The 25,616-nt window shown below is 39.0% G+C and overlaps 1 protein-coding gene across 1 annotated transcript in view; it reads right to left on the reverse strand.

Moving 5' to 3' along the window:
* Nucleotides 1-25,616, reverse strand: part of kiaa1328 (KIAA1328 ortholog) — a 148,836-nt gene that overhangs the window by 80,029 nt on the left and 43,191 nt on the right. The window contains exons 7-8 of the mRNA XM_048599212.1: nt 25,352-25,406; nt 14,811-15,486 (exon numbers count right to left, since the gene is read on the reverse strand). Coding sequence (XP_048455169.1) covers nt 14,811-15,486; nt 25,352-25,406 — 731 coding nt within the window. The remainder of the gene's footprint in view (nt 1-14,810; nt 15,487-25,351; nt 25,407-25,616) is intronic.

Genomic DNA, 25,616 nt, shown 5'->3' on the forward strand with positions numbered 1-25,616 from the left:
TCAAGAATAAGGAAGCCACATAAAACAATCTGTTTTAAAATATTTCATCTCATAGTATTATGTGACACTGAACATGAAACAAGGAAATTTGTAAATGCACTAAAATAACCTTTACAACAGTGATAAATTGAAACAGGCTTGAAATGCTCAGTAAGTCAAGGTGAAAGCCCATAAGACCATAAACTGAAATGTTATCACCCTGAAACATTAGTCCTTCGGCTCCCTCTCCACGGTTCCACCTAAACTATTGAATATCAGCAGAATTTTCTGTTTCAGATTTCCAACATCCCCAGTATTTTGCTTCTTTTCTGCAAAATAGTGAACAAAATATCAAAAATACCTCATAAAATCTCTCATCCATTGACTTTCTGGAGCTGAGGATGTTTGACTTGTGCCATATTCCTTTAGTTTCCAATTCCAGGTCTGAATGAAGACATTTAACCAGGTATTAAACTCCCAGATTAGATAAGACTAGGATTATTTTGTGTATGTTGTACTGGTGAGTGCAACTTTCAGATAGCACCATTGTCATTCTGGAATCATCAATTTGACTCCAGAATAGAATTTTGCCTGCTATATATCAGTGAACAGGAAAGGCATGGCTTACAGACTGCATGTTTGGATATTCAATAAATGGACACTTTGAAGGCACACTGATTTTCTGTTTGAATGAACAAACAAAACAAACTTGATTCTGACCGACTGTCAGAGAGGGAAAGGCAACATAATTCCAAGTTAGGACGGTGTGGACGGCAGTAAGGATTAGAAGTGGAATAAAATGTCAAGGAGCCTTTACAAGTTGCTCCAGTATATCTTTCTGATGGTTTACACTGCTATCACAGTGCACCAATGGTGGAGAAATTTGGATCTTGATCAACCGAACTACCTTGCACTGGATGTGTTAAACTTGTTGCTTTTTTTCCATTCAGACTAGTAAAAAATATATTTCGTGCATTTTTCTAAATTTTGTGAAATGCTATAACTAACTTGGTCCTATAGTATAACAAAGATTAGAATCGCAGTTTAGGAATGTTCCGATTCCACTGGCTTGAAGCAGCGATTTACTGAAAAAGGGAGACAAAAAAGTTAAATTATTGCATTTTTGCTAAATGTAAGCAGCACAAGATCACAATAAAATAAAGACATCATCCTACAATATGAACATACAAATGATACAATTTGTATAGAATGAATGGGTTTAATAGCCGAACTGGAGTAAAATGGAACAGTTCACATTTTAAAGCTGACTAATTTAAATAAGAAAAATAAATTCTAAACTATTTACATGATAGTTTTATTTGTTGTGCCAGGTAGTATTATTGCACAACACCTAAATTATTGTAGGTATTTGGAAAATTTATGGTATGTCCTAGATTTAAAATAATACAAGAGAGACCAAGTGTACTCAGTCAATGGACTGGTGCATGCCATATGGGCATTTTGACCTTTCAAACCTGCTTAATACTACTTTTAAACAAAGTCACGAATATATCATGAAGGATTCTTGAAGCAGCTATTATAGGCATTATTTTATTCTTGAAAAATACTTCATTACGGAATACTTTTCTTTTATAACTTCCGAATAACCATGTATTTTCAACCTGATAACAGGGATAAAGCAAATTCTGGAAATCTTGAAGATGGAAGATAATAGTTTTAATACTACTTCTGTTTAGTGTAATCCAAAACTGCTAAAATGTTCATAAATTATCTAGCTCAAGTGTGGACAGATTTAAAAAAAATCAGAATTACTCCAAATTATTTAAACCGAGTTATATAGTTACAATATTGCTACCTTAATTTAAGATTATATTAAACCCAGCAAATTTCTAATATCCACACCACTATCAGGTGAAGTACCAAGTTAGAAGTTATACTGCACATTTACACATGTCCGGCATTCTATGTATTATTGTGTCTACAGCAGCAATTTCCTAACAGGTCAAAGTACAAGGGATCCCTGATTTACAAGTGTTTTACTTACAAAAACTCATGCTTATGAACGGCATCCCATACAGAGGTGTGTTAATATTAATTATTAAATCTGACATGAATATTTCTCGTACTTAGAAATGACTATTTATTATTGTCCTGTGCTGTGTTCTGACTTGCATACAAGTCAGCTTGCGAATAGACTCAAGAATGGAACCTGTTCACAATCCAAGGACTGCCCGTACTTGATATGGAGTTAACAATGATGACAGTCAAGTTTTAAAGATTGTTGTTTCCTTCTATTTTATCCTCCTCTCCTACCTTGTTACAACAAAGTGTAGTGTTCAGTTGTTAAAATAAACTATTAGATTTCAAAAGATACAAGTGCAAACATTGCAGACATAAAAGCCAGGTAGACAGTTATTGTGAACAATCTGTTGTTCATACGAACAATAAAGTTATTTTAGATTTCAATTGCATTACTTAAAATCAAAGATTGTGTGTCCAACATTAAAAGCAAATGCTTTATTTTCTTGAGGAATGACACAAAGGAATTATTTTGGAGAAAAAGATTTTTAAACTAATAAAACTGATTGCTATCTGTTAGAGAATTATTATTTTGAAATAACATATGTATATAGCGACAGCAGTTGGTATTTAAGTGTGTTTTGAACTTTATGAAGATGTAATTTTAATACCTCATACCTTAATAATAATAATTTTAATGTAATACTTAAGTATTTGCTTAACCATTTTTGTTTGCTTTTGTTTCCTGCTAGCATTTCAGGATTTACAAAAACAAGTCACTTGTCTGAGATTTTTTTTGTTCCATACTTTCCTACTGCTGAATGTCTATATTGATTTCTATTTTAGGTTTTCCACAGACTTGCATTCTCTTGTATGCTAATAGGATTCACAAGAAAATTTCGGTGGAAATCATTGATGGTAAATTCAATATAGAAACCAGTGTGTATTGGATTAAATGACTCATTGAGGAAATTCTAATAATTTGGGTTTTCATCGTTTGTTTTGATTTTTTCCTATAAAAAAACTCCACAACTGGGTCAACAACATCCCAAATTCTCTATTCATTGACAGCTGCAGATGTTAAATCACTATTTCTACCGCTATTGTTGTGCCCAAATATATTATTTCAAAAACGAATCAGTCAAGAAAGACCAATGCTTAAATGAGTAGTCAATAGAATTGAAGCAGCAGTCACTGTTAAGTCAACGGCTTTGAACAAACATGTTAGGTTGCAGATAACCTATAAATTAAATGTACTGCACATATAGTATTTAAAATGTTCTTCTACAATAGCCAAGATTAAAGTCTTCAAACAAAGAAATTGTAAAGTAGTCGAACACAACAAAGAAATAGATGGCAACATATTAGCTGGAGACTGAGCATAATTGCTCATTAGAAAAAAAGCAAACTACTGTATAAATTAGGAATATATATGCACTAAGTTTGCAAGTGAAAGTAGCAGCATAGGGTAAGATTAGTGAAATTAATGCGCGACTCAAACACTGGCTTAGGAGAAATTGGTACTAATTCATGGGGCACTGGCGTCAGTACTAGGCAATGAAGTACTGTTGGGATGTTTCCGCTGAACTGTGCTGGAACTAGTGTTTTTGCAATTTGTATAACAATGGCAGTAGTTAGGGCTTTAAAATAAATAGGTTGGGGATGGTGGGCATACACCATATCAGACGAGATGTGGTAAATAAAAGAAAACAGCAAGGAAATAGAATAGTGATTTGGTTAATGATAACTTGAGTGGCAGCAAGGGGCACAGAGTACAAATTTATTGGTAAACCAGTAGGTAAGGTCAGAGATTGCAAAAATGGTAAAATGGCAGTTATCAGAATACACACAACATTCATAACAAATGAAATAAATTTGTACAACCTGATAACTATTGCAGAGACACGGCTGGCACCTTAAAATTGAAGGATATTCAACAATTCAAAAAGATAGGAGCTGGAGAAAAGTGATGGTTAGCTCAGGTAACTAAATATGTTATTAGCGCATTAGTGAGTAATGAATTTAACTTGACAGAGCAAGATGTAGGAACAGATTGGGTACATACAAGAAAGTTTAAGAGGTAATTTGTAGTAGTAGTTTATAAACCTCCTAACAGTAAGCATACTGTAGTACAGGTTATACAAAAATAAGTGGGGCATGTAAGAAAGGCAACACAAACATCATGGGTGACTTTAATGTAAATCTCCATTCAAATTAGACAAACCAGATTGAAAAATGTAGCCAAGAAAATTAGCAGTATTACAGAAAATGAGCAATGACAGAGGATAAACCAATAATCTCATTAAAGGAGAATCGAGGTGACAGCAATCATAATATGGTAGCATTTCACACTCTGATTGAAGGAAAGAAATGTGGCTCCAAAATTAGTGTTCCAAACCAAAATGAGGTAGACTACAAAGGCAGAGCTGGATAAATTGAATTGGGAAACCAGTTTAAAAGGTTAGTAACGATGCAGTGATAGATGCTTAAGGAAATATTGAGTAACTTTCAGCAAATATTTATTCCAACGAGAAGTAAAGACTCTTAAAGAAAGATGCATCATCCATGGCTAAATAAGGAAGTTACAAACAGTATTAAATCAAAAGGAACACCACAATTCTGATCTTAAGGACCAGCAAAGAATGGCTAATAAAAGGTATAAAGTATGAGAAAGAGCTAGTTGGTAACATAAAGTCAGTTAGCTCAATAGACTAGATATTTTTTTCTTTATTCATTCATGGGATATGGGCGTCGCTGGCTAGGCAGCATTTATCGCCCATCCTAATTGCTCAGAGGACAGTTAAAAGTTAACCACATTGCGATGAGTCTAGAGTCGCATGTAGGCAAGACCAGATAAGGATGGCAGTTTCCTTCCCTAAAGGACATTAGTGAACCAGACGGGTTTTTTTCGACAATGGATTCACGGTCATCATTAGATTCTTAATTCCAGATATTTTACTGAATTCAAATTCCACTACCCTCTGTGGCAGAACATTATCTGGGTCTCTGGATTAACAGTCCAGTGATAGTACCACTAGGCCATTACCTCCCCAGGCGATGTGCTGAATTATAAAGCCAGGCTTTATATGCAGGCTCAATTATCAGCAGCAACAATCGTTCATGGTGGCCTGCCTCCTCACCTTACCCACACTTCTGGAAAGGCTGTCCTGACTATTTTCAATTCCCACCTGCTCAAAAGGTACTAAATTATATCTCATGTAACAGGTTTACTGGAAAACCTATACAACTACGAAACCAATCCAAAACCAATTGTCTGTCTGTAATGGAAAAAAATGCTATGGTCCTTTGGTCCAAACTGTACAATATAAAAAGAAGTAGTGAAAGTTTCTACAGGTATTTAGATAGGAAAACAGTAACTAAAGCTAGACTTGTTCCTCTAAAATATGTCCAGGGAATTGATAATGGAAAACCAGATGGAAGTATTGAACATGTATTTTATGCCTCTCTTCACCGTAGAAGGCTTGGAAAGGTTGTGACGTTTTTCACTTCGGAAGCAAAAACAAGGCAGCAGATTACTACCTGAATGGTTGTAAATTGGGAGAGGGGAGTGTGCAGCGGGACCTGAGCATCCTTGTGCACCAGTCCTGAAGGTAAGCATTCAGGTGCAGCAGGCAGTAAAGTAGGCAAATGGTATTTGGCCTTCATTGCAAGAGGTTTTGAGTACAGGAGCAGGGATGTATTGTTGCAGTTATAGAGGGCCTTTATGAGACGACACCTAGAATATTGTGTGCCGTTTTGGTCTCCTTTTCTGAGGAAGGATGCTCTTGCTCTCAAGGGAGCGCAGCGAAGATTTACCAGGCTGATTCTGGGGAAGTCAGGTCTGATGAATGAGGAGAGATTTACTAGGTTAGGATTGCTTTTGCTAGAGTTCAAACAAATGAGGATCTCACACAGACTTATTAAATTCTAACAGGACTGGACAGGGTAGATGCAGGGAGGATGTTCCCGATGGTGGGTGTCCCCAGAACCAGGGGTCACAGTATGAGGATTAGGGATAGATGATTTAGGATGGAGAGGAGGACACATTTCTTCACCCAAAGAGTGATGAGCCTGTGGAATTCATTACCACAGGAAGTAGTTGATGCCAAAACATTGAATGTATTCAACAGGCAACTAGATATAGCACTTGGGGCGAACGGGATCAAAAGATTATGGGGAGAAAGCAGGATTAAGCTGTTGAGTTGGATGATCTGCCATGATTGTGAAGAATGGCGGAGCAGGCTCGAAGGGCCAAATGGCCGCCTCCTGCTCCTATCTTCTATGTTTCTATGAAACTTTCCAAAGACACTTAAAAATCAAGAGATTAAAGGTATGGAAAATCTTAAAACAATCATCACCAAGGAAAACATACTTGGCAAATAGAATTTAAAAAAACAATGGGCGCTAGAAATATGAAACAGAAACAAAGTGCTGGGGGTCTCAGCAAGTCTGGTAGCATTTATAGACAGAAAAACAGTTAATGTTTCAAGTCCAGTAATCCTTCATCAGTTCATTATTAGCTTGCTGTAACAGCAGGTGATTAGGATTTATTAAAGGGGAATGGAATCAAACAGTTGAGAAATTTTACTACAGCTGCACAGAGCCTTTGTAAAGGATATAATTGTGTTAGAATCTTCAAAGAAGATTCATTCAACTCATTCCTGGAACGAGGGGCTTCACTTGCAAGGAAGATTAAAACAGATCGAGTCACTGAAGTTTAGCAGAGGGAGCGGTTAACTCATTGAAATGTAACATCCCGAGGAGGACTTTATAAGGTGAACCCCAGTAGAATTCTTCTCCTGGTGGGGGTAATACCAGAACTATGGGAACAGAATTTAAGAATAAGAGACCTCATCTTTAGGACTGAGAAGGAAAGAGTTTTTTTTTCTCCCAGATAGTTGTTATTTAATTGTACTCCAATTCTTATGTGGTTGCAACTAATGATCTTCTGGTGAACTTTGGTTCTAACTACCGTAACTTCCTGTTGCCTCTATGAAATCCCAACTTATCTATTAATGTTGAATATGATCTGAATATTGAACGTATATTGTCAATTTGGCTATATGCAACAACCACTTCGTATCAACAGTCTGTGGGTTTTACGTACTCTGGGTGATTCTGTGTCAAAGGAGCTGACTGCATTTAAAGGCTAAACAGTCTGCTTTTTTGGCACCCATTTACCCGTTTCATTGCTGACACATAGCAGCACTATGGAGCATCTGCAAGATGCACTGCCTGAACTCAACAAGCCTCCTATGTTGGCATCTCCTGAACCCAAAAGGTCCATCACCTAGAAGGACAAGAGCAGCAGATTCATGGGAACATCACCTGCAAGAACCCCACCAATCCGCATACAATTCAAACTTTTAACAATATCACCACTAGCTGATTGTTTCTAGGCCAAATTCCTGGAAGCTCCTCCCTCACAATACTGTGAGTGTCCCTACAGACAAATGGCTTCAACAGTTCAAGGCAGCAGCTCACCAACACCTTCTTGCAGGGGAATTTTCTTGAGGAATTGGGAATTCTTGGCTGACCAGTATTTATTGCCAATCAGCACAGCATACGGGCTCCTTAGCCCCGGAGCCTGGAGCTCATCTGTTCTGTCCGCTTTTGCTTTTATTCCCTTTTCTCTGCTTTTTTTTTGAAGATTTCAAGTAATTACAGTTATTATCAAGATTCATCCTACCTTCTTTTAATGGCTTCGGCAGAAGGCTACTCCCAGCCCAGCGACGAGGTGTCTTCCAGCGGCCCGACGTGGCAGTCTTGTCCCAGTGTGAAGGTCTCATCCCCAGGTGGAGGTCCTCTTTGTGTTGGCTTCCAGGTATGCCTGCAGGGCCGCTGGAAATCTCATCTAGGAGTGACAGTCTCGACCCAGCATGGCTGTCTTCTTCAGCTGCATCTTCTGGATATTCTGTCATTCCTTAATTGGCTTTCCCCAAGCCCAGGAGCCATTAACTGAACTGTGATGAACTTTACCTAAACTTTACTTTTATTGTGATGTATGACATCTGTCATTAATATATGTGCCGTGGGAGAGTGACTTATGAAACCTTTCACTGTATTGTTTGTGTAAAAATACATATGACAAGAAATCTCTATTCTATTCTATTCTTATTGCCCTTGAGAAAGTAGTGACGAAATGCCTTCTTGAACTACTGTAGTTCATGTTCCATAGGTGGACCAAAAACGGTGACTGACTTGGAAGGAAACTTGCAGGTGGTGGTGTTCCCATGAATCTTTTGCTCTTGTGCAAGATGCAAAAGTTCCCCAACAACATCTTGTAGATCATAAAGGTAAAGTCGCTATACTCCCCCAGGACCATAGGGCTGCTCTCTCACCAGAGATAACTGGTGGTCATTTAACCTGAGAGTCACCATGCCTCACGTCAGGGAAGATATTGAGACGGAGAGTCCTTCATGGTAATCTTAGCCAGTATAGGAATTAAATCCACGCTGTTGGTGTCAACCTGCATTGCAAACCAGCCATCTAGCCAACTGGGTTTACCAATCCTCTAGATGATACACACCGCTGCTAATAAGCGCCAGTAGTGGAGGAAGTGGATGCAGTGCTAATCAATCAGGCTGCTTTGTCCTGGATGGCGTCAAGCTTTAAGTGTTATTGGAGCTGTACTCATCAGGCAACTTGGAGAGCATTTCATCACACCCCTGACTTGTGCTATGTAGATCACGAACAGACTTTGGCGAGTCAGGAGGTGGGTTACTCGTTGCAGCATTCCTAACCTCTGAGGAAGGGTCACCAGACCCGAAACGTTAACTCTGTTTTCTCCTTCACAGATGCTGCCAGACCTGCTGAGCTTTTCCTGCAACTTTGTTTTTGTTCCTGATTTACAGCTCTTTCGGTTTTTAAAAGGCATTTGAAACGACTTTGAGCAGCTAACCACCACCTTTTCAAGGATAACTAGAATGGACTTTAAATGCCAAACCAGCCAGCAATGCCCATATCTCATGAATGAAATAAATAAATTGGAAGTATCTTATCCTACACAATCTTTCTCCACTCTCCATGTAACTTTGCCCACTAAATTTCCTGAACTAGCTCAGGGTACAAATAATATATAACTTCTTACCTTATTCAATCTTTCCATCCTCCACCAGTTTACAGCCTTTTAAGCTCAAATTTGGTGTTGCCTAGTTATTGTCCCTCAACTAACCTCATCTTTATCCTGCACAATGACTATTAGTTTTTCACATTACTCAACTTAAAAAGGTATGGGGGATTGCTGAGGCATTAAAGCTTCAATGCTGTCTCACATGGGCAAGCAAAAAGAAAAAGAAAAATAATTTTGCTTTTTAAAGTGGTAAGTCCTATTATACATTTATATACAAAATAACATTTTCTCTCTCCTCCACCCCCTTCCACACAACGGAAACTGAAATTACAATGGAATTTGCTAGTTAGAACATATAAACAAATTAATAGAACCTATCTTCAACTTCAATCATCAAAGCTTGAAGGCTTGAGCAGATGTTCAAGTAAGGCATCTTGACATTAATTATTTAGACATATATTCAACTTAATAGAAATATTTGAAGAATTACTCTATATACAGGCTAACAAAACAGGATGTTTCTTTTTCCTTTTTAAAAATGTAAATGATTAAGTTTTATGAAGACCATTCAAAGATCATCATTTCTAGAACACACAATCATTCTTTAATATTAATTACTACTTATTAAACAGAAGTTTAACCTTGTCATTTTTAAAAAAGATGTAGCAGAAAAATGTTACCATACACCTTGGAGAATTAAATAATTTAAAACCACATTTAGTGTAATTTGAATATTTCTTTAGGGAGAACTAGTTAAACACCTTTAATGCATTCTAATGACTTCAAATTTGCATGTTAATTAAGGTTTATCATTAAGTGACAAAAAAGGATGGGGGTCCCTTTAGGATTTTTTCTCCCCTCAAAATGTGACTGGTTCAACTTTGGCATGCCCAAATTATCTTACATCACTGGTTAAAAGTTTAACCAAATTATGTGTTAAAAGCAGAATACTAACATAGAATAAAATAAATGTATTAATAAGGATTCTATAACTAATAGGTCATTCATCAAGTTATAGTACTCACAACCTGAAGTTAAACTTCTAATTTACCATGCTTCCTTTGGTCCATGTCCAAGAACAAGAATTTATTAATGGACGGAGGCAAAATCGTTGTCTTGCCTCTCTAATGGCCCAGAGGGCAGTTAAAAGTCAACCACATTGCTGAGAGTCTGGAGTCATATATGGGCAGGACCAGGGAAGGATGGCAGATTTCCTTCCCTAAAGAACAAAAAATGAACGAGGTAGGTTTTCTTCATAACAATTTACAGTGATCACCATTAGACCAGCTTTTTATTGACTTCAAATCTCACCATCTGCCCTGTGGGATTTGAATCAATGCCTCTGGAACATTAGTTTAAGGTGCTGAATTAGTCCACTGACATTACCACAACAACACCAACTCCTCCATGTGTGCTGAGCAGCATAGCTGTTTCTTAATCCATTACATCAGGATTGTTTCTTAATCACTTACATCAGGACCTGGAAACATGTATTGCTGCTGTGTGGAACTGTACAAGGATATTTATAACAACGAATTCTGTGCTGGGGGTGGGGCGGGGGGTTCACAGTTCTCTCCAGCCCATACGTGTCTCTGCCTTCCTCCACCCAACTGTCCTCCCACACGCACGCATGCTCTCTGCTCTCACCTCTCACCTCAGAGCTGAAACATTGTGCACAAGCTAACAAGTACTAAAGTACTTAAAATAAAACTGGAGAACTTGATAAAAGATGTTTACAATTAACAATACAATCAAAAACTACATAAAACAGGAATGTAAAAATATTTTGTATCAGGCAACCTGTAAAACTTAAGCAACATTTTAGATCTTCATTTAGAAATGCTATGTTCCACAAAATCTGACAGGCAGCTCCTGCACAGAAGATTTAATGAAAAGGCGACTAAATATAAATGGAACAAAAGTGCTTTGAAAAAAACACATACTTAGAATCATAGATTCATTACAGGGTATCGGGTTCAAAGAAAAGTATGGACAGCATTCCAGGAGCAACATCAGGCATAACTAAAAATGAGCTATCAATCTGGTGGAGTTGCAAAACAGGAATACTCGTGCGCCAAGCAGCAAGTGTGACATGCAGCTAAGTAGTTCCATGACCAACAGATCAGATCTAAGTTCTGCGGTCCTTATCTGCAATGAGTCCTCACAAAAAAAGATAGCATACTTCAAAAGGACACACAACACCTTTTGTAACCTGAGCAAGAATGAAGGAGGAAAAGGAGGGGGATAAACCATGGACTCTGACAGCGCAGGCATTACTGTATTTGAGTTATATTTATAGTTGTGAAACTATGTCGAAACACATTCAATTAATCTTATGGAGTAATGCACATTATACTGTCATTTCAGGAGAATACAATCAATGCTTTCCTTCCTTTTTTTTTTGTTGAGGCATGCTTCCAGTAAGTTCTTCAATATGTATGTGTCGGTTTCTACAACGAATATCAGCAGATATGCCAACAAAGCTCACTCCATTTCATCTCTTCTCTAGAGACCCTAGCATAAACACATGAGTTTGCTAACCTGAAGACTTAGCAGTAAAGTATACTACATACTCTGATACAAAAAGGCATACACCAGAAGGTCTCAAAGGTCATTTTTCCAAAGCTTTAGAAGGCAGGAAATGGAAGATACGATTACAGTATCTGAGGAAGGAAGGTTTTGAAAAAAGCGCTGTGGTTCAGGACAATATTAACTGACTGCTGTTGGAAAGTGCTGGAACATACATACATCAAAAACAGGATAAATACAGCTCCACAGTTAAACACCCAGTCAACGTTCAAGCATTCTCGTTCTCTTCAAAAGAAGATTCCAAGGTGGTTTGGGGATGGAGGGAGTCCAGATTTTTACAACTGTGGCTAATATAAACATTTATGTATTTCTGTCTTATTATTGACTTAATAGTAAGCATTAGTTGAGCAGTTTCTCCAAATGATATTGTCACGAAGTTGGTAGAGTATTTGTGGGTTGAAATGCAGGATGGTAGAATTTGGTATTAAAATATTGGTGTTTGTAAAATGCTGGGGAGAAAGCAGTGCATGGTCCCTTTAAAAGACGATAATGTGCTTTTTCTAAGCTTAGAGATTTGAAAAGAAGGTCCGTGGGCAGCAACTTGTAGGTTTGCAGGTGCACAGAGCACCTGAATTGAAACATTTGTATCAAAAGGCTGTACAGTCAGCAGGCCAAGCAGCAGTTTGGTTTAGTTATCAAGACAACAAGTTTTGAATTTAGCCAATTAATTTGAACCAAACACCGAGATATCAAAAACCAATTAAATTTAAATCTGATGGTTTTGACAACACAAGACCAATCTTACTATAAGAAATATTGGTATGTCATCAAGGGTATAAAAAAAGGGGCAGTTGGTCAAAGACAGGACAGCGAACTGCATCTGCTAGAGTCAAGAGAGAATCACTGGCTCCCACAGACTCGTTAGTCTTAGAGAAAGCACTGTCTAAATCAAAAAAGGTAGCTACGGCACAACTAGTTAATATTCCTGACGGAACATTCAATGGAGAAGGCATTCCTGACAGAACATTCAACAGAGAAGGCACAGAACATTCCGGAAGACGTGTAACCTGGCTGTAATTTTGAGACTAAATTTTATTTTTATTATTTTTGTTTTATATAAGTGGGACTTTATTTATTGGAACAGCATACCATTTGAATCTTGTTTTATTTGGGAATAGTTAGTAGTTAGAAGGGGTTTAGTCAGTTTGTTAATAATATAGTTAATTTGTTCACTGTTAGAGTTAGATAAATAAATTGTTACCTGTTGATTGTAAAGTGAGTGTCAGGGGTTTATTTTACCTAATCACTAGAAGCTGCTGAGAAAAAAGATTACATCCCTTCTCACACTCCTTTTAACAGGTTATAGAGCAAGGTGCTCCTCTCTGGGTGTTTTGGTTTTAGTTGTCGGTGGTGAGGGGGGGGTCAACCTCTGCTTTATAACAACAGAATTGCAGCGATGTTTTAAAGGAGTTACAGAGCCAAATAGTGAATGGCAGTTGAAACAGAAGCATGTAACAACCATCTCTCCACAGACCTTTCAGTTTATTACTCAGCAGCTGTTTAATAAATATTCACAAAAAAGTCTACTAAAAAGTTATTCAAGGAAAGAAATAAAACTCACCCCTCCAAGTTCACATTTTATAATTAATCAGGTAAATTTTTATCAGCATGTACTCACATTAATCTTCCAAAAGAGATGAAGAAGAGGTATAATTTCTAAAACAGTACAGCAGTTATCCCAATGCAGTAACTTGAATACTTCATAAGGATAATATCAAACTTAACAATATTTGTTTGTATTATATGTTTGCAATATTCATTTCTTTTGTATCTGGTTATGGAATGTGGACATCAGTGATCAAGCCAATATATGTTGCCCATCCCTAATCAGCTTTAAACTGAGCAGTTTGCTTGGCCATTTCACCATGCAGCTAAACCACATTACTTTGGGCCTGAAGTCACTTGTAGACCAGACAAGATAAGGCTAGCAGCCTTTCTGCCCTAAAAGGACATTAGTGAACCTGATTTTTTTCTTAATAACAATCAACAATGATTTCATAATCACCATTAGACTAGACTTTAATTCCAGATTGTATTAGTCTATTTTAAGTTTCACTATCTATCATGGTGGAATGTAAACATGCTCCTAGAGGAATAGCCTGGGTCTCTGAATTAGTAAATCAGTGACAATATCACTACATTACCAACTCCCCTTAAATTTCAACTATTGATAACACTTTCCTGAAAACTACCAGCCCTTCTCCCTTAAAGCTCTTGATCTGTTGTCACCTTCTAAATTCATCTTACAGGAAGCTCCATACTTGAATCTCTTCAATGCCAACCATAGCACTAAAACAACTCTAATCAAAGTCACAAATGATATCATCTGGAGCTGTGACCATAGTGAATCATTCCTTGTCCTCTCCAATCTCTCTTCAGCCTTTTGAACAGTCAACTGCACCACCTAAAGTAGGTTGCTTGGTTCTGATGTCCAAATATTAACATTAGTAAATTAATATTGATCTCCATATTAAATATTGAAATTTTACTTGGATACATAGCAAAAATCAATTAGCTAAAAGTAAAAACTAATTACATGGAATTTTCTTTCACTCACTGAATTGAGCCACGGGATCTCTGGATGTTTAAATCTTGTCTTAGTAAATTAAATAGTTTCTTCAAACAAAAAAGAAGGCCCCCTATTTTTAATTGTAGAATAAAAATTTATATTATACTCTGAAGTAAAACTAGGGGTATTTGCAATTACATTACATTTGTAATCCAATACAAAATATATTGACAACCTGATCTGAATATTGAAATAACGTTCCATTTCACTGCTTTATTATGCTATTAATACGCACAAACTCTTACAGCAAAGCATTTTGGTTACCACCCAAACAGCTTTGAAGTTTGCTGTGTTTGTCAATTACGAAATATTTTATAATGTTATTAAAATCCCTATGGAATTGCAGCTGTTCTAAATGTGTTAGCATTCAGAATGCCATGCAGATGTGAAATTTTAGCAAAAATTAAGAGCAGTTAAAACTGAAATACTATACAAGTTGCAGCCACATGGGAACCATTTTGTTCAAACCTATTAAAATTGTACCAAGGGGTTCAAAACCATTGCAATCAATAGACAACATAGTTCATTTTAATTAAAACTTTGTTGCCAATCTAATAAAGGTTAATTTCAGAGGATAAATTTGCCTAATTAGGAAAGTTCAAGGTTCAGTGAAGTCCTCACCTGCTGTAATCCAACCTTGACTCATGTAATTGTTGTTGCTTTCGGAAGAAAAGAGTCTCCTGCTGAGCAAGCAATCTTTGCAGTCTTTCTTTCTCCAGCTCCAGCTCCATTTTCTGACAGATCAGTTGCTGCTTTTGGTCTATGAGCAGCTTCTTTCCGTTCAAAACTTCGTCAGCCATTATTCCCACTTGATTATTCATTGCTGGGTCATGAGACATTCCAGTGCAGCAACTGCATTCAATTAATGGCTTTAAATGTCCATTTCGTATATTGGTCAATTGATTTTCATCAGCAAGCTCTCTATTTCTCAACCATCCACAGTGTGAAGGTTGACCGGCATCAGAATCACAAAAGGTACCAGCCTGCACAGCACCCACATCTACCCGTTTGTTCATGTTATAATGTCTGTCTGCAACTGGCTCTCCCCGAATTATATTGCCAGATTTTGTACCACAACCATCCTGAGATGGAAAACTTTCAGTATGTTGAACTTGATTGACAGAATTGTGGTTTGCGGAATACAGACCTAGGTCGGGCTGTGGTGCGAAGGACGGACCAACAAGCACTTGTTTAGCTTTGCCAGAAGGATTTAAGGTACAAGCAGGCACAATTCCAAGATAGGAGCCATCTTGGTCTGAAGACGCCAGGTGAGGCGGATTCTTCTCACTACATACCTAAAAGCAAAGCATTTACAAAGGTTATTTTAAAAAATTGAGACATTCATTGGTAATTTCTTTATTGGGATAGCATTTTCTTGTGCAAATTACTTCGAACGTAGTTAAATGAGTAAAATAAAACAAAAATCTATGGACACTAAAGATCCGCGTACTGGAGAAACTCAGTGGGTCCGACAGCATCTGTAGATAGTTAACATTTCCAGTTAATGAATCCAGCTCTGACAAAGGGTCACTGGACTCAAACATTAACTCAGCTTATCTCTATTTATTCATTTTTATTTATGAGTATCTGGCTGCCTTAACCACTAAATCAAATAAATGGGTAAAAATAGAAAATACTGGAAATACAGCAAACCTTTTATTAACTAGTACCTATGGGACCAGGACTGTGCTGGCTGGTCAAATATTCCAGATAATCAAGAAGTATACATAACGCAGCAAACCATAACCAAGCAAAGCTTCAAGATATCAACATCCCTCAAAAAATCTATGTACAAACATCAACATCCCTCCTAAAATCAATGTGAAAACACACAGTAATAGAAATGTATTGCAGGGGGTACACACATCACTGTTATAACTATTTACAGTATAAATTCTCAGATATTGCAGTAAATCACAGTATTTGAGGTATACTATTTGTGCCAGCTTATCAAGAGTGCCGGCTGATAAACAGTTTGCTGTACTCAGCATATTAGGCAATGAATGCAGAAATAAAGTGATCAGCTGGATTTAGTGTAGCCCATCACTGAGGGAAACCGGTGATGAGGCCCACTCACAGAGAACTTCTGCTCCCATCTCCCAGCAGCAAGACACTTTCCATCATTATGTTGGATGGCAAAACAAACTGACACAGGACACACAGCCATTAGCGCCGATATGCCACATAGGCTCACTTTAGACCCAACTGGCACCAATACCCGCAGGCAACCACAACTTTGTAGTGGCCAAAGGATTAAATGGAGGGCTGAATGGGTTTTCCACTCGCTTCAAGGTCCTGTGAACGTGTACTCTAAGGCCTTTCACTTCCTCAATGTCCCTCCATATCGCCTCTCTTCTCCCATCCTCACCCACTTATATTCCCTAGCTGCACTTGCCCACCCCAAATGCACTACCTCAAACTTCTCCAGATTGAATTTGCCACTTTTTTGACCACTCAACTAAGCCATTATATAATTTTGGAGTTGGAGGCTACGCTCTTCACTGCCAATTTTTGAGTCATTTGCAAACTTCCTAATCACGCCTCCCACATTAAAATCCAAATCATTCATATATCGAGTCATACAGCACGGAAACAGACCCTTTGGTTCAACTCGTCCATGTCGACGAAGTTTCCCAAACTAAATTAGTCCCATTTGCCTGCTTTTGGCCCAGTTCCCTTTAAACTTTTCCTATTCATGAACCAATCCAATTGTCTTTTAAACGTTGTAACTGTACCTGCATCTACCACTTCCTTTACATATATTTGAGGCAGTGGGAGGGCCCGATAACTGAATGGATTCCCGTTTAACTTCGGCAGAAAGATCTCAGACTTTTAATTTCATCTTGCTCTGTGGTCGGGTGCTAACTGTTGTTTATGTCTCTCTGTCAGTGGATCGTCTTTGAAGTTTGACTCTAGCAACTTTTTATTCTTGATGATTTTTAATTTGTATTTCTCTCTCTCTTAGCCCGTGCTAAAAGAGTTGTGTATTTGCTGAGTTCCCTCCTAAGTGGTTGTTGTTCAGACAAAAGTCATGGCCTTGAGCATCAACAAGATATTTGACTACTGAATGTGTCATAACAGAGTCCCTTCCTATCCTGAGTGGCTGGGGATAGGGACCCTGTCAACATGTTGTTTCCCCCCAGCTCCTCTCCGAGGCCTCTCAGGGAGGATGAGATTGACTAACTCGGGACAGAGCCTGAGACTATGTGGCTCATCCACTCACGGTGCTGTGTGTGTGTGGACTTTGTGCGAAGACATGAACACATCTAGGATTGGTGGGATGCTCCAGGGGTCGGTGTGGACTTGTTGGGCCGAAGGGCCTGTTTCCACACTGTAAGGATTCTATGATTCTATTACTCAGTAAATGTGGATGCTAGCTTTCTGTGATTCTCCTGCCCTCCCACCTATTTCTGCATCATCTGCAAACTTGGCTATAGTACTTTCACTTTCCTCGTCCAAGTCATTAATGCAATTGTAAATAATTATGGCCCCAGTTCTGATCCCTGTGGCACGCCACTAATTACAAATTGCCATCCTGAAAATGTCCCCCTTATTGCAACTCTCTGTCTTCTATTAGTTAGCCAATCCCCTATCCATCTGTCAACCATTATGCTTTGCTTTGTCACTGATTTTAGATCCTGTTGACCACATTCCCCTGTATTTCATGGGCTTTTACTGTTCTGACTAGGCTGCCATGTGGAACCCAGTCAAATACTTTACTAAAATCTATGCAGACAACATTCCCTCATCAATCCCAGTTATTAACGCCTCAAAAATGTAGTAATACATGACCTTTCCTTAACCATGCATAATATGCCTGATTAATCTAAACAATTTACAAGGATGTTGCCAGGACTATATTGTTTGAGGTATAGGGAGAGGCTGAATAGGCTGAGGTATTTTATCTTGGAGCATCAGAAACAGAGGGGTGACCTTATAGAGGTTTATAAGGTCATGAGGGGCATGGATAGGGTGAATTGCCAAGGTCTTTTTCCTCGGGTGGGGGAGTCCAAAACTGGAGGGCATAGGTTTAAGGTGAGACAGGAAAGATTTATAAGACGACCCGAGGGGTAGTTTTTTCCTTGCAGAGGATGGTGCATGTCTGGAACAAGCTGCCAGAGGAAGTGGTGGAAGCGGTACAATTACAACATTTAAAAGGCACCTGGATGGCTACATGAATAGGAAAGGTTTAGAAGGATATGGGTCAAATGCTGGCAAATAGGACTAGGTCAGATTGGGACGTCTGCTTGGTGCGCACAAGTTGGACCGAAAGGTCTGTTTCTGTGTCCATAATTGCCCAGAGAGCAGTTATGGGTTACCAATTGCATTCAAATATTTTTATCTCATTAATATTGCTACTCAACAACACACCTGAGAGGCAGAGCTCACCAAGCTATGAACCATTTTTTTAAAAACATAGTGTTCTTCCACTCAAGGATACAGTGTGTAAATATACTGAGTGTGAATGTTATACACTAAAACAGGTTAACCAGGAGTGAATTTGTCACTTAGTTTGTATAATAATCTCAGAAGCTGCAAATCATGTCACTAGCCAGCATGATATCTGATCAATTTGTTGAAGTGGCACAGCATGACTTAACATGAACAATATAATGGAAATTCGGAGTATGACATCAATTGCCAAGCACGAAAATTTATTGCAAGTTAACTTATTACCGGATATAAATAACAAAACATAATTTCTGTTCATTTATAGCTTCATAAGTTAAAATTATTATTTTCATGACTGAATCTATATTGATTAGCCAACATCTTTTTTTTGTTTCAATGGAAATTATACACAAAGCTAATAATTACATATTGCCATTGGAAGATAACAGCAACAAAATGTAGCTTCAAGCTCCAACAACTTAAATTTCATTTAACATAAACAATCTCTCAAAGTTAACTATGACATTTTCCAATTAACCTTTGCAATAAAATTCTTATCTTACAAACTAAAATAACAATAAACTGGGTAAACCCAAGTAATCTCTTTATATGAGCGAGGAAATAGCAACAATTACTGCCACGAAATAATTTTCTTTGCGCTAAAGGGTGCATCTTGGAGACTTCTACAACCACCACAGAGGCAAAAAAAGTATTTTTTTTTTCAATATATTTCACGATTTCAGAAGAGTGCAGTTTTCCAACTTTTACCATGAACCCTGCACAATTGATTAAAAAATGTATTTTAAATGTTTTAAAATATCTGTTTATGCTGCATTGCATCAATCATCGCTTTTAAAGATACAATATCTCAGCAACAACTATGGTATATCCATCATTTTCAAGGGAGCTAATGGGTTCAGAAGGAAACAATGGCTTTCAACTCACCCAAAAAGAGTGCTGCACAGAAAATGTCAGCACCATTATGAATTTTAATTTCATTATTTGCAAATCGGAGAATTCATTCTCAGATTATATAGCACATTTATCCACAACCTACTCACAGAGTACTCCTAAAAACTCCAAGTAAGTGATAAATACCAAACAGTAAAAGACTTTATGCATATTTTGGAGATGAAGAAAGAAGGGGAGTATAACAGTATTAAAAAAGTACGTTAATTTCAAGTTTACACAATTGCCCTGTTTTGGGAAAAAGGTTTTCTTTGTTGCATGTTAGTTCACAGAAAGCAACTAACTTACAGACATAAAAGAAATGGACAGAAGATTGGAGGGTGGCTAGTGTCATTTTTAGCCGCTGGTGACATTCCGGAAGACTGGAGGGTGGTTAATGTTGTTCCCTTGTTTAAGAAAAGTAGCAAAGACAAGCCAAAGAACCACAGGCCAGTGAGCCTGACATCAGTGGTAGGCAAGCTATTGGAGAAAATACTGAGGGACAGGATCAACCAACATTTGGATAGTCAAGGTGTAGAGCTGGATGAAGACAGCAGGCCAAGCAGCATCAGAGGAGCAGGAAAGCTGATGTTTCAGGCCTCAACCCTTCTTCAGAAATGGGGGAAGGGAAGGGGTTTCTGAAATAAACAGGGAGAGAGGGGGAGGCGGATAGAGGAAAAGGTAGGTGGAGAGGAGACAGACAGGTCAAAGAGGCGGGGATGAAGCCAGTAAAGGTGAGCGTACTTTGGTGAATGTCTTTGCCGACCCCACCACCAAAGACATCTTTCCCTCCCCACCCTTATCTGCTGCTTTCCGGAGGGACCACTCTCTCCGGGACTCCCTTGTCCGCTCCACACTCCCCTCCAGCCCCATCACACCCGGCACTTTTCCCTGCAACAGCAGGAAGTGCTACACCTGCCCCTACACCTCCCCCCTCACCCCAATCCCAAGCCCCAAGAAAATTTTCCACATCAAGCAGATGTTTGCCTGCACATCTGCTAATGTGGTATACTGCATCCACTGTTCCCGATGTGGCCTCCTCTACATTGGGAAAACCGAGCGGAGGCTTGGGGACCACTTTGCGGAACACCTACGCTCGGTTCGCACTAAACAACTGTACCTCCCAGTCGCGAACCATTTCAATCCCCTTCCCATTCCTCAGACGACATGTCCATCCTGGGCCTCCTGCAGTGCCACAACGGTGCCACCTGAAGGTTGCAGGAACAGCAACTCATATTCCGCTTGGGAACCCTGCAGCCCAATGGTATCAATGTGGACTTCACAAGCTTCGAAATCTCCCCTCCCCCTACCGCATCCCAAAACCAGCCCAGCTTGTCCCCGCCTCCTTAACCTGTCCTTCCTCCCACCTATCCCTCCTCCCACCTCAAGCCCCCACCCCCATCTCCTACCTACTAGCCTCATCCCGCCCCCTTGACCTGTCCGTTCTATCCCCTCCCTAACTCCCCACCTACACTCACCTTTACTGGCTCCATCCCCGCCTCTTTGACCTGTCTATCTCCTCTCCACCTATCTTCTCTTCTATCCATCTTCTATCCGCCTCCCCCTCTCTCCCTATTTATTTCAGAACCCCCTTCCCCTCCCCCATTTCTGAAGAAGGGTCTAGGCCCGAAACATCAGCTTTCCTGCTCCTCTGATGCTGCTTGGCCTGCTGTGTTCATCCAGCTCTACACCTTGTTATCTCAGATTCTCCAGCATTTGCAGTTCCTACTATCTTTGGATAGTCAAGGTCTGATGAGGGATACTTAGCATGGATTTGTGCACAAGAAGTCATATCTGACAAATCTTTTGCAGTTTTTCAAAAAGGTAACCAAGAGGATGAATGAGGGTAGGCAGTGGCCTTTGACAAGGTCCCGCATGGCAGGCTATTCATGAAAGTTTGGTCAAATGGGATCCAGGGAGGGCTAGCAAATTGGATTCATAATTGGCTCGACGGTAGGAAGCAAAGGATGATGGTTGAAGATGGTTTCTCAAACTGGAGGCCTGTGATTAGTGGTGAGCCATAGGGGTCGATGCCGGGACCTTTTATTTGTTATTTACATAAATGATCTAGATGTGAACGTACAAGGAATGATTAGTAAGATTGCGGATGATACAAAATTAGGAGGTATCATTGATGGCGAAGAAAGTTATCAAAAATTACAGAGGGTTCTTGATCAGATGGGGAAGTGGGTTGAGGATTGGAAAATGCAATTCAATACAGATAAGTGTGAGGTGTTGTACTTTGGAAAGTCAAACCAAGGTAGGACTTGTACAGTAAATGGCAAGATCCTGAGGAGTGTTGTGGAACAGAGGGACCTAGGAGTACAAGTACATAGTTCATTGAAAGTGGCATCACAAGCGGACAGGATGGTGAAAAAGGCATTTAGCATGCTGGCCTTCATCGGTCGAGGTATTCAGTATTGGAGTTACAGTTACGTTACAGTTGTATAAGTCGTTGGTGAGGCCGCACTTAGAATGTCGTGTTTGGTCACCCTGTTATACGAAAGACATAGTTAAACTGGAAAGTATACAAGGAAGATTTACGAGGATGTTGCCAGAACTAGTAGGCCTGAGTATATAGGGAGAGGATAGGACTTTATTCCTTGGAATGTAGGGGTGACTTTACTGAGATGTATAAAATCATGAGGCGCATAGATAGGATGAATGCATATAGTCCTTTTTCCCAGGGATAGGGAATTGAAAACTAGAGGGCATAAGTTTAAAGTGAGAAGGGAAAGATTTAAGAACGTCCTGAGGAGCAACTTCTTCACACAGAGAGGGGGGTGTATATGGAATGGGCTGCCAGAGAAAGTGGTTGAGGCAGGTACAAGAGCAACATTTACAAAAGGTTTGGATAGGTACATAGACGGGAAGGGTTTAAGAGGGATATGGACCAAATGCAGGCAATTGGAACTAGCTGAGTGGGCACCATGGTCAGCACGAACCAGTTTGGGCTGAAGGGCTTGTTTCACTCAAGACCAAACGCTCCAGCTCGGATAGCATAAATTTCACACATCAACCTCATCAACTTCCAAGCAGTTGTGCCAGTGGAAAAGAATGTGGAACAAGGTATTGAGAAATTTTTCTAAGTCTCAAAAAGGAAATCCAAGAAGCTGAAAGGGGAGGTGGTAATGAAGAAAGGTCACTGGAACCAAAACGCTAACTCTGCTTTCTCTCCACAGATGCTGCCAGACCCATTGGGTTTCTCCAACAATCTCTGTTTTTGTTTCAGATTTCCATTAGCCACAGTTCTTTGATTTATTTTAGAATTTGGATAGACATCTTCTAGTTCACACAACTGAAGTAGTTTTAAGTCATCTGAACTGTGAGGTTCATACCAGTCTACTCAAAGGAATCATAAAATTGTCTCCACAGTTCAAAGGAAAGAAACTGAAAAGTATCAGTTAAGTAAACAGTTTTAAAAAGTGGAGAGAAGCTTGATATTTCTCCAGAATTTAGTCTCAAACAGATACTATTGGGAAACAGGTTAAAACTTTCTGATGTTTGTATTAAGATCTATCTTCTATATTTAGACAGAGAAAGATATTTGATTATTTACTTTCTGTATTAAGCTTGTATTGTGTTGTTAAAGATAATTTGGACATTGGTGTGAAGATATTTTAGTGAATAATATCTAATTAACCAACTCAAAACGTAAATACATGCTCTATCAAGCCAGTTTCATTCTGGGATCTGACTTATCCAGTGTTGCCATCAGCTGGGATCTAAACATATCTAATTTCTTAGAGAAGATAGAGCTACCTTGGATGTGGTACAACAAAGGTTCATGAGATTGACTCTTTAGATGGGAGAGTTGTACTGAACAAATCATGTCTGGTGTTTAAAGGAAAGAGAGAGGTTCACATTAAAATAGGGCAATTATGAGGGCTTCAAGACAGAGCTAGCACAAATGAATTTGGAAATTAGGCTCAGGGAGAGATAAACAGAGATCCTTTCACATGGGTGTTGCTGGCTAGACCAGCACAACCCTCTTGACAATTAAGAATCAAATATATTGCTAGGGGTCCAGAGTCTCACGTACCCCATAACAGGTAGGTAAGGATAGCAGATTTCCTTCCCTAAAGGACATCAATTGACCAGATAGGTTTTTTATTAACAATAATCAACAGTAGTTAATGGGTGCCATTTGGTAAGCTTTTTATTCCAGATGTTTTTTTAATAAAATTGAACTCACATTTCCCATGTTGAGATTTGAATCCATGTTGGGAGTAGGGGGTGGTATGAGCAAGAAAGTGCAATAATGATAGGAGGCAACATAGTGAGGGCTACAGACATGGTGTTTCTGTGGCTGCAGTCAAGATTCCAGGAAGGTTGCCTCCCTGGGTCCAGGGTCAAGCTTCACGGCCTTCTGGAGGGAATCACAAGGAAAGCTAGCATCCCTATTCAGTGGATAACAGAGAAGGCAAATGGAATGTTGGCCTTTATTTCAAAGTTAATGGGATATGAAATATGGAGGTCTTGCTAAACCTACACAAGGCACTAGATAAGACTACAGCTAGAACACTATGCTCACGAACCATGGGCAACTAAGAACCAGCAATAAATGTTAGCAGCATCCTCATCCCATTTGTGTACAAAAACAAAATTTTGGTATCCTTATCCAAGGGAAAATATGCTAGCATTAGAGCCATTGCTTGTCATAGTTGCTCACTCTGTGAACTATGTACATATTTTGCAAAGAAATTTTGGATTTATGAAGTTCTTTACCACAGAGGTCCGTCAAGGCTGGGTTAAGTATATTCATGGGTTTTTGATTGGTAATGAAATTAAGGGTTATGGAGAAAAGGCAGGAAAGTGAAGTTGAGACATGATCTCAATGGACGGTGGAGCACTAGATAGGAGCAGAGGTAGACCATTCAGCTGTCTTATGGTGTTATCTCGGCATCTGTCACCCACTGGACGGAAAATTGACCACGTTCCCACAACTGACATAGACATACAGCACTGAAACAGACCCTTCGGTCCAACTCATCCATGCCGACCAAGTTTCCCAGACTAAACTAGTCCCACTTGCCTGTGTTTGGCCCATATCCCTCTATTCATGTGCCTATCCAAGTATCTCTTAAATGTTATAACTGTACCTGCATCTACCACTTTCTCTGGCAGTTCATTCCACGCATTACACCATTCATTACATCACCCGGTGTTAAAAAAGTAGGCATTGCAGCACTCTATTGCAAATCTATTAGTTCCCAATTCTTGCTGCGATCGCCCAACATCATTATTGACATAGTCTTAATAAGATCGTTTCTATAGTTTTTCATTTATCAATTCATAAAGCCAAAGATCTTATGTACACAATAGAGAGTTTAATTTTCCTTCTTTTAAATACTAAATAGCTGATTTATTGTGCAATTCGATTGAGTTTGAAGAACTAGAATACAGACAACGCGGATGTTTTGTCATTGTGTTTTGACTGAAGACAAAACAAGAGTCTCTTGATTCTTGAACATTTTGATCTTTGTTATGGTGGTTACAAAACATGAACTAATGATGCAGACTGCACGTTCTAAATGGAAAAAGATGGTGAGTTGAAGATGGCTTACTGTTAATGTGCATTCACAGCCTTAACTTGCAGAGACACAACATGTGCATGTGTGGTTGGATCAAGAAACTTGTGGGGGGGATAGGTATTCTTTGGTACACCAATTTTCATGGTGCCCTGCCCCATTCCCCTTCACCCTTTACGATCTATGTTGATCTAAATCTTTCTTTTACTCTGAAGGGCTGTTAGTATTAGTACAATATTCCTCACTTATTGTCTCTCATGCATATTGCCCATTGACTAGGGCCTATTATTGTTTCTTTGTTACTCCAGTGACGTTTGCAGGCTTCATTTCTTTCCTTTGGCGAGTTCTGTCAACTGTGAAAAAGTGAAGGTATAATCAACTTCAAGACCTACTTCAGTAAGTGATGGGCATGTCCTAAGAGCACCTGCACGACTGCATCAGAACCTCTGGAAACATCAACTGAATTCAAACTGCCTGCTACTCTAGTAAACATTAAAACATCTGCCATTAAAATATGACTCTCCCTTTTAAAGGGCTGCAGGATGCTTTTAAACAG

Source organism: Rhincodon typus, chromosome 1 (genome assembly GCF_021869965.1).
Source record: "Rhincodon typus isolate 14 chromosome 1, sRhiTyp1.1, whole genome shotgun sequence".
NCBI lineage: Eukaryota > Metazoa > Chordata > Chondrichthyes > Orectolobiformes > Rhincodontidae > Rhincodon > Rhincodon typus.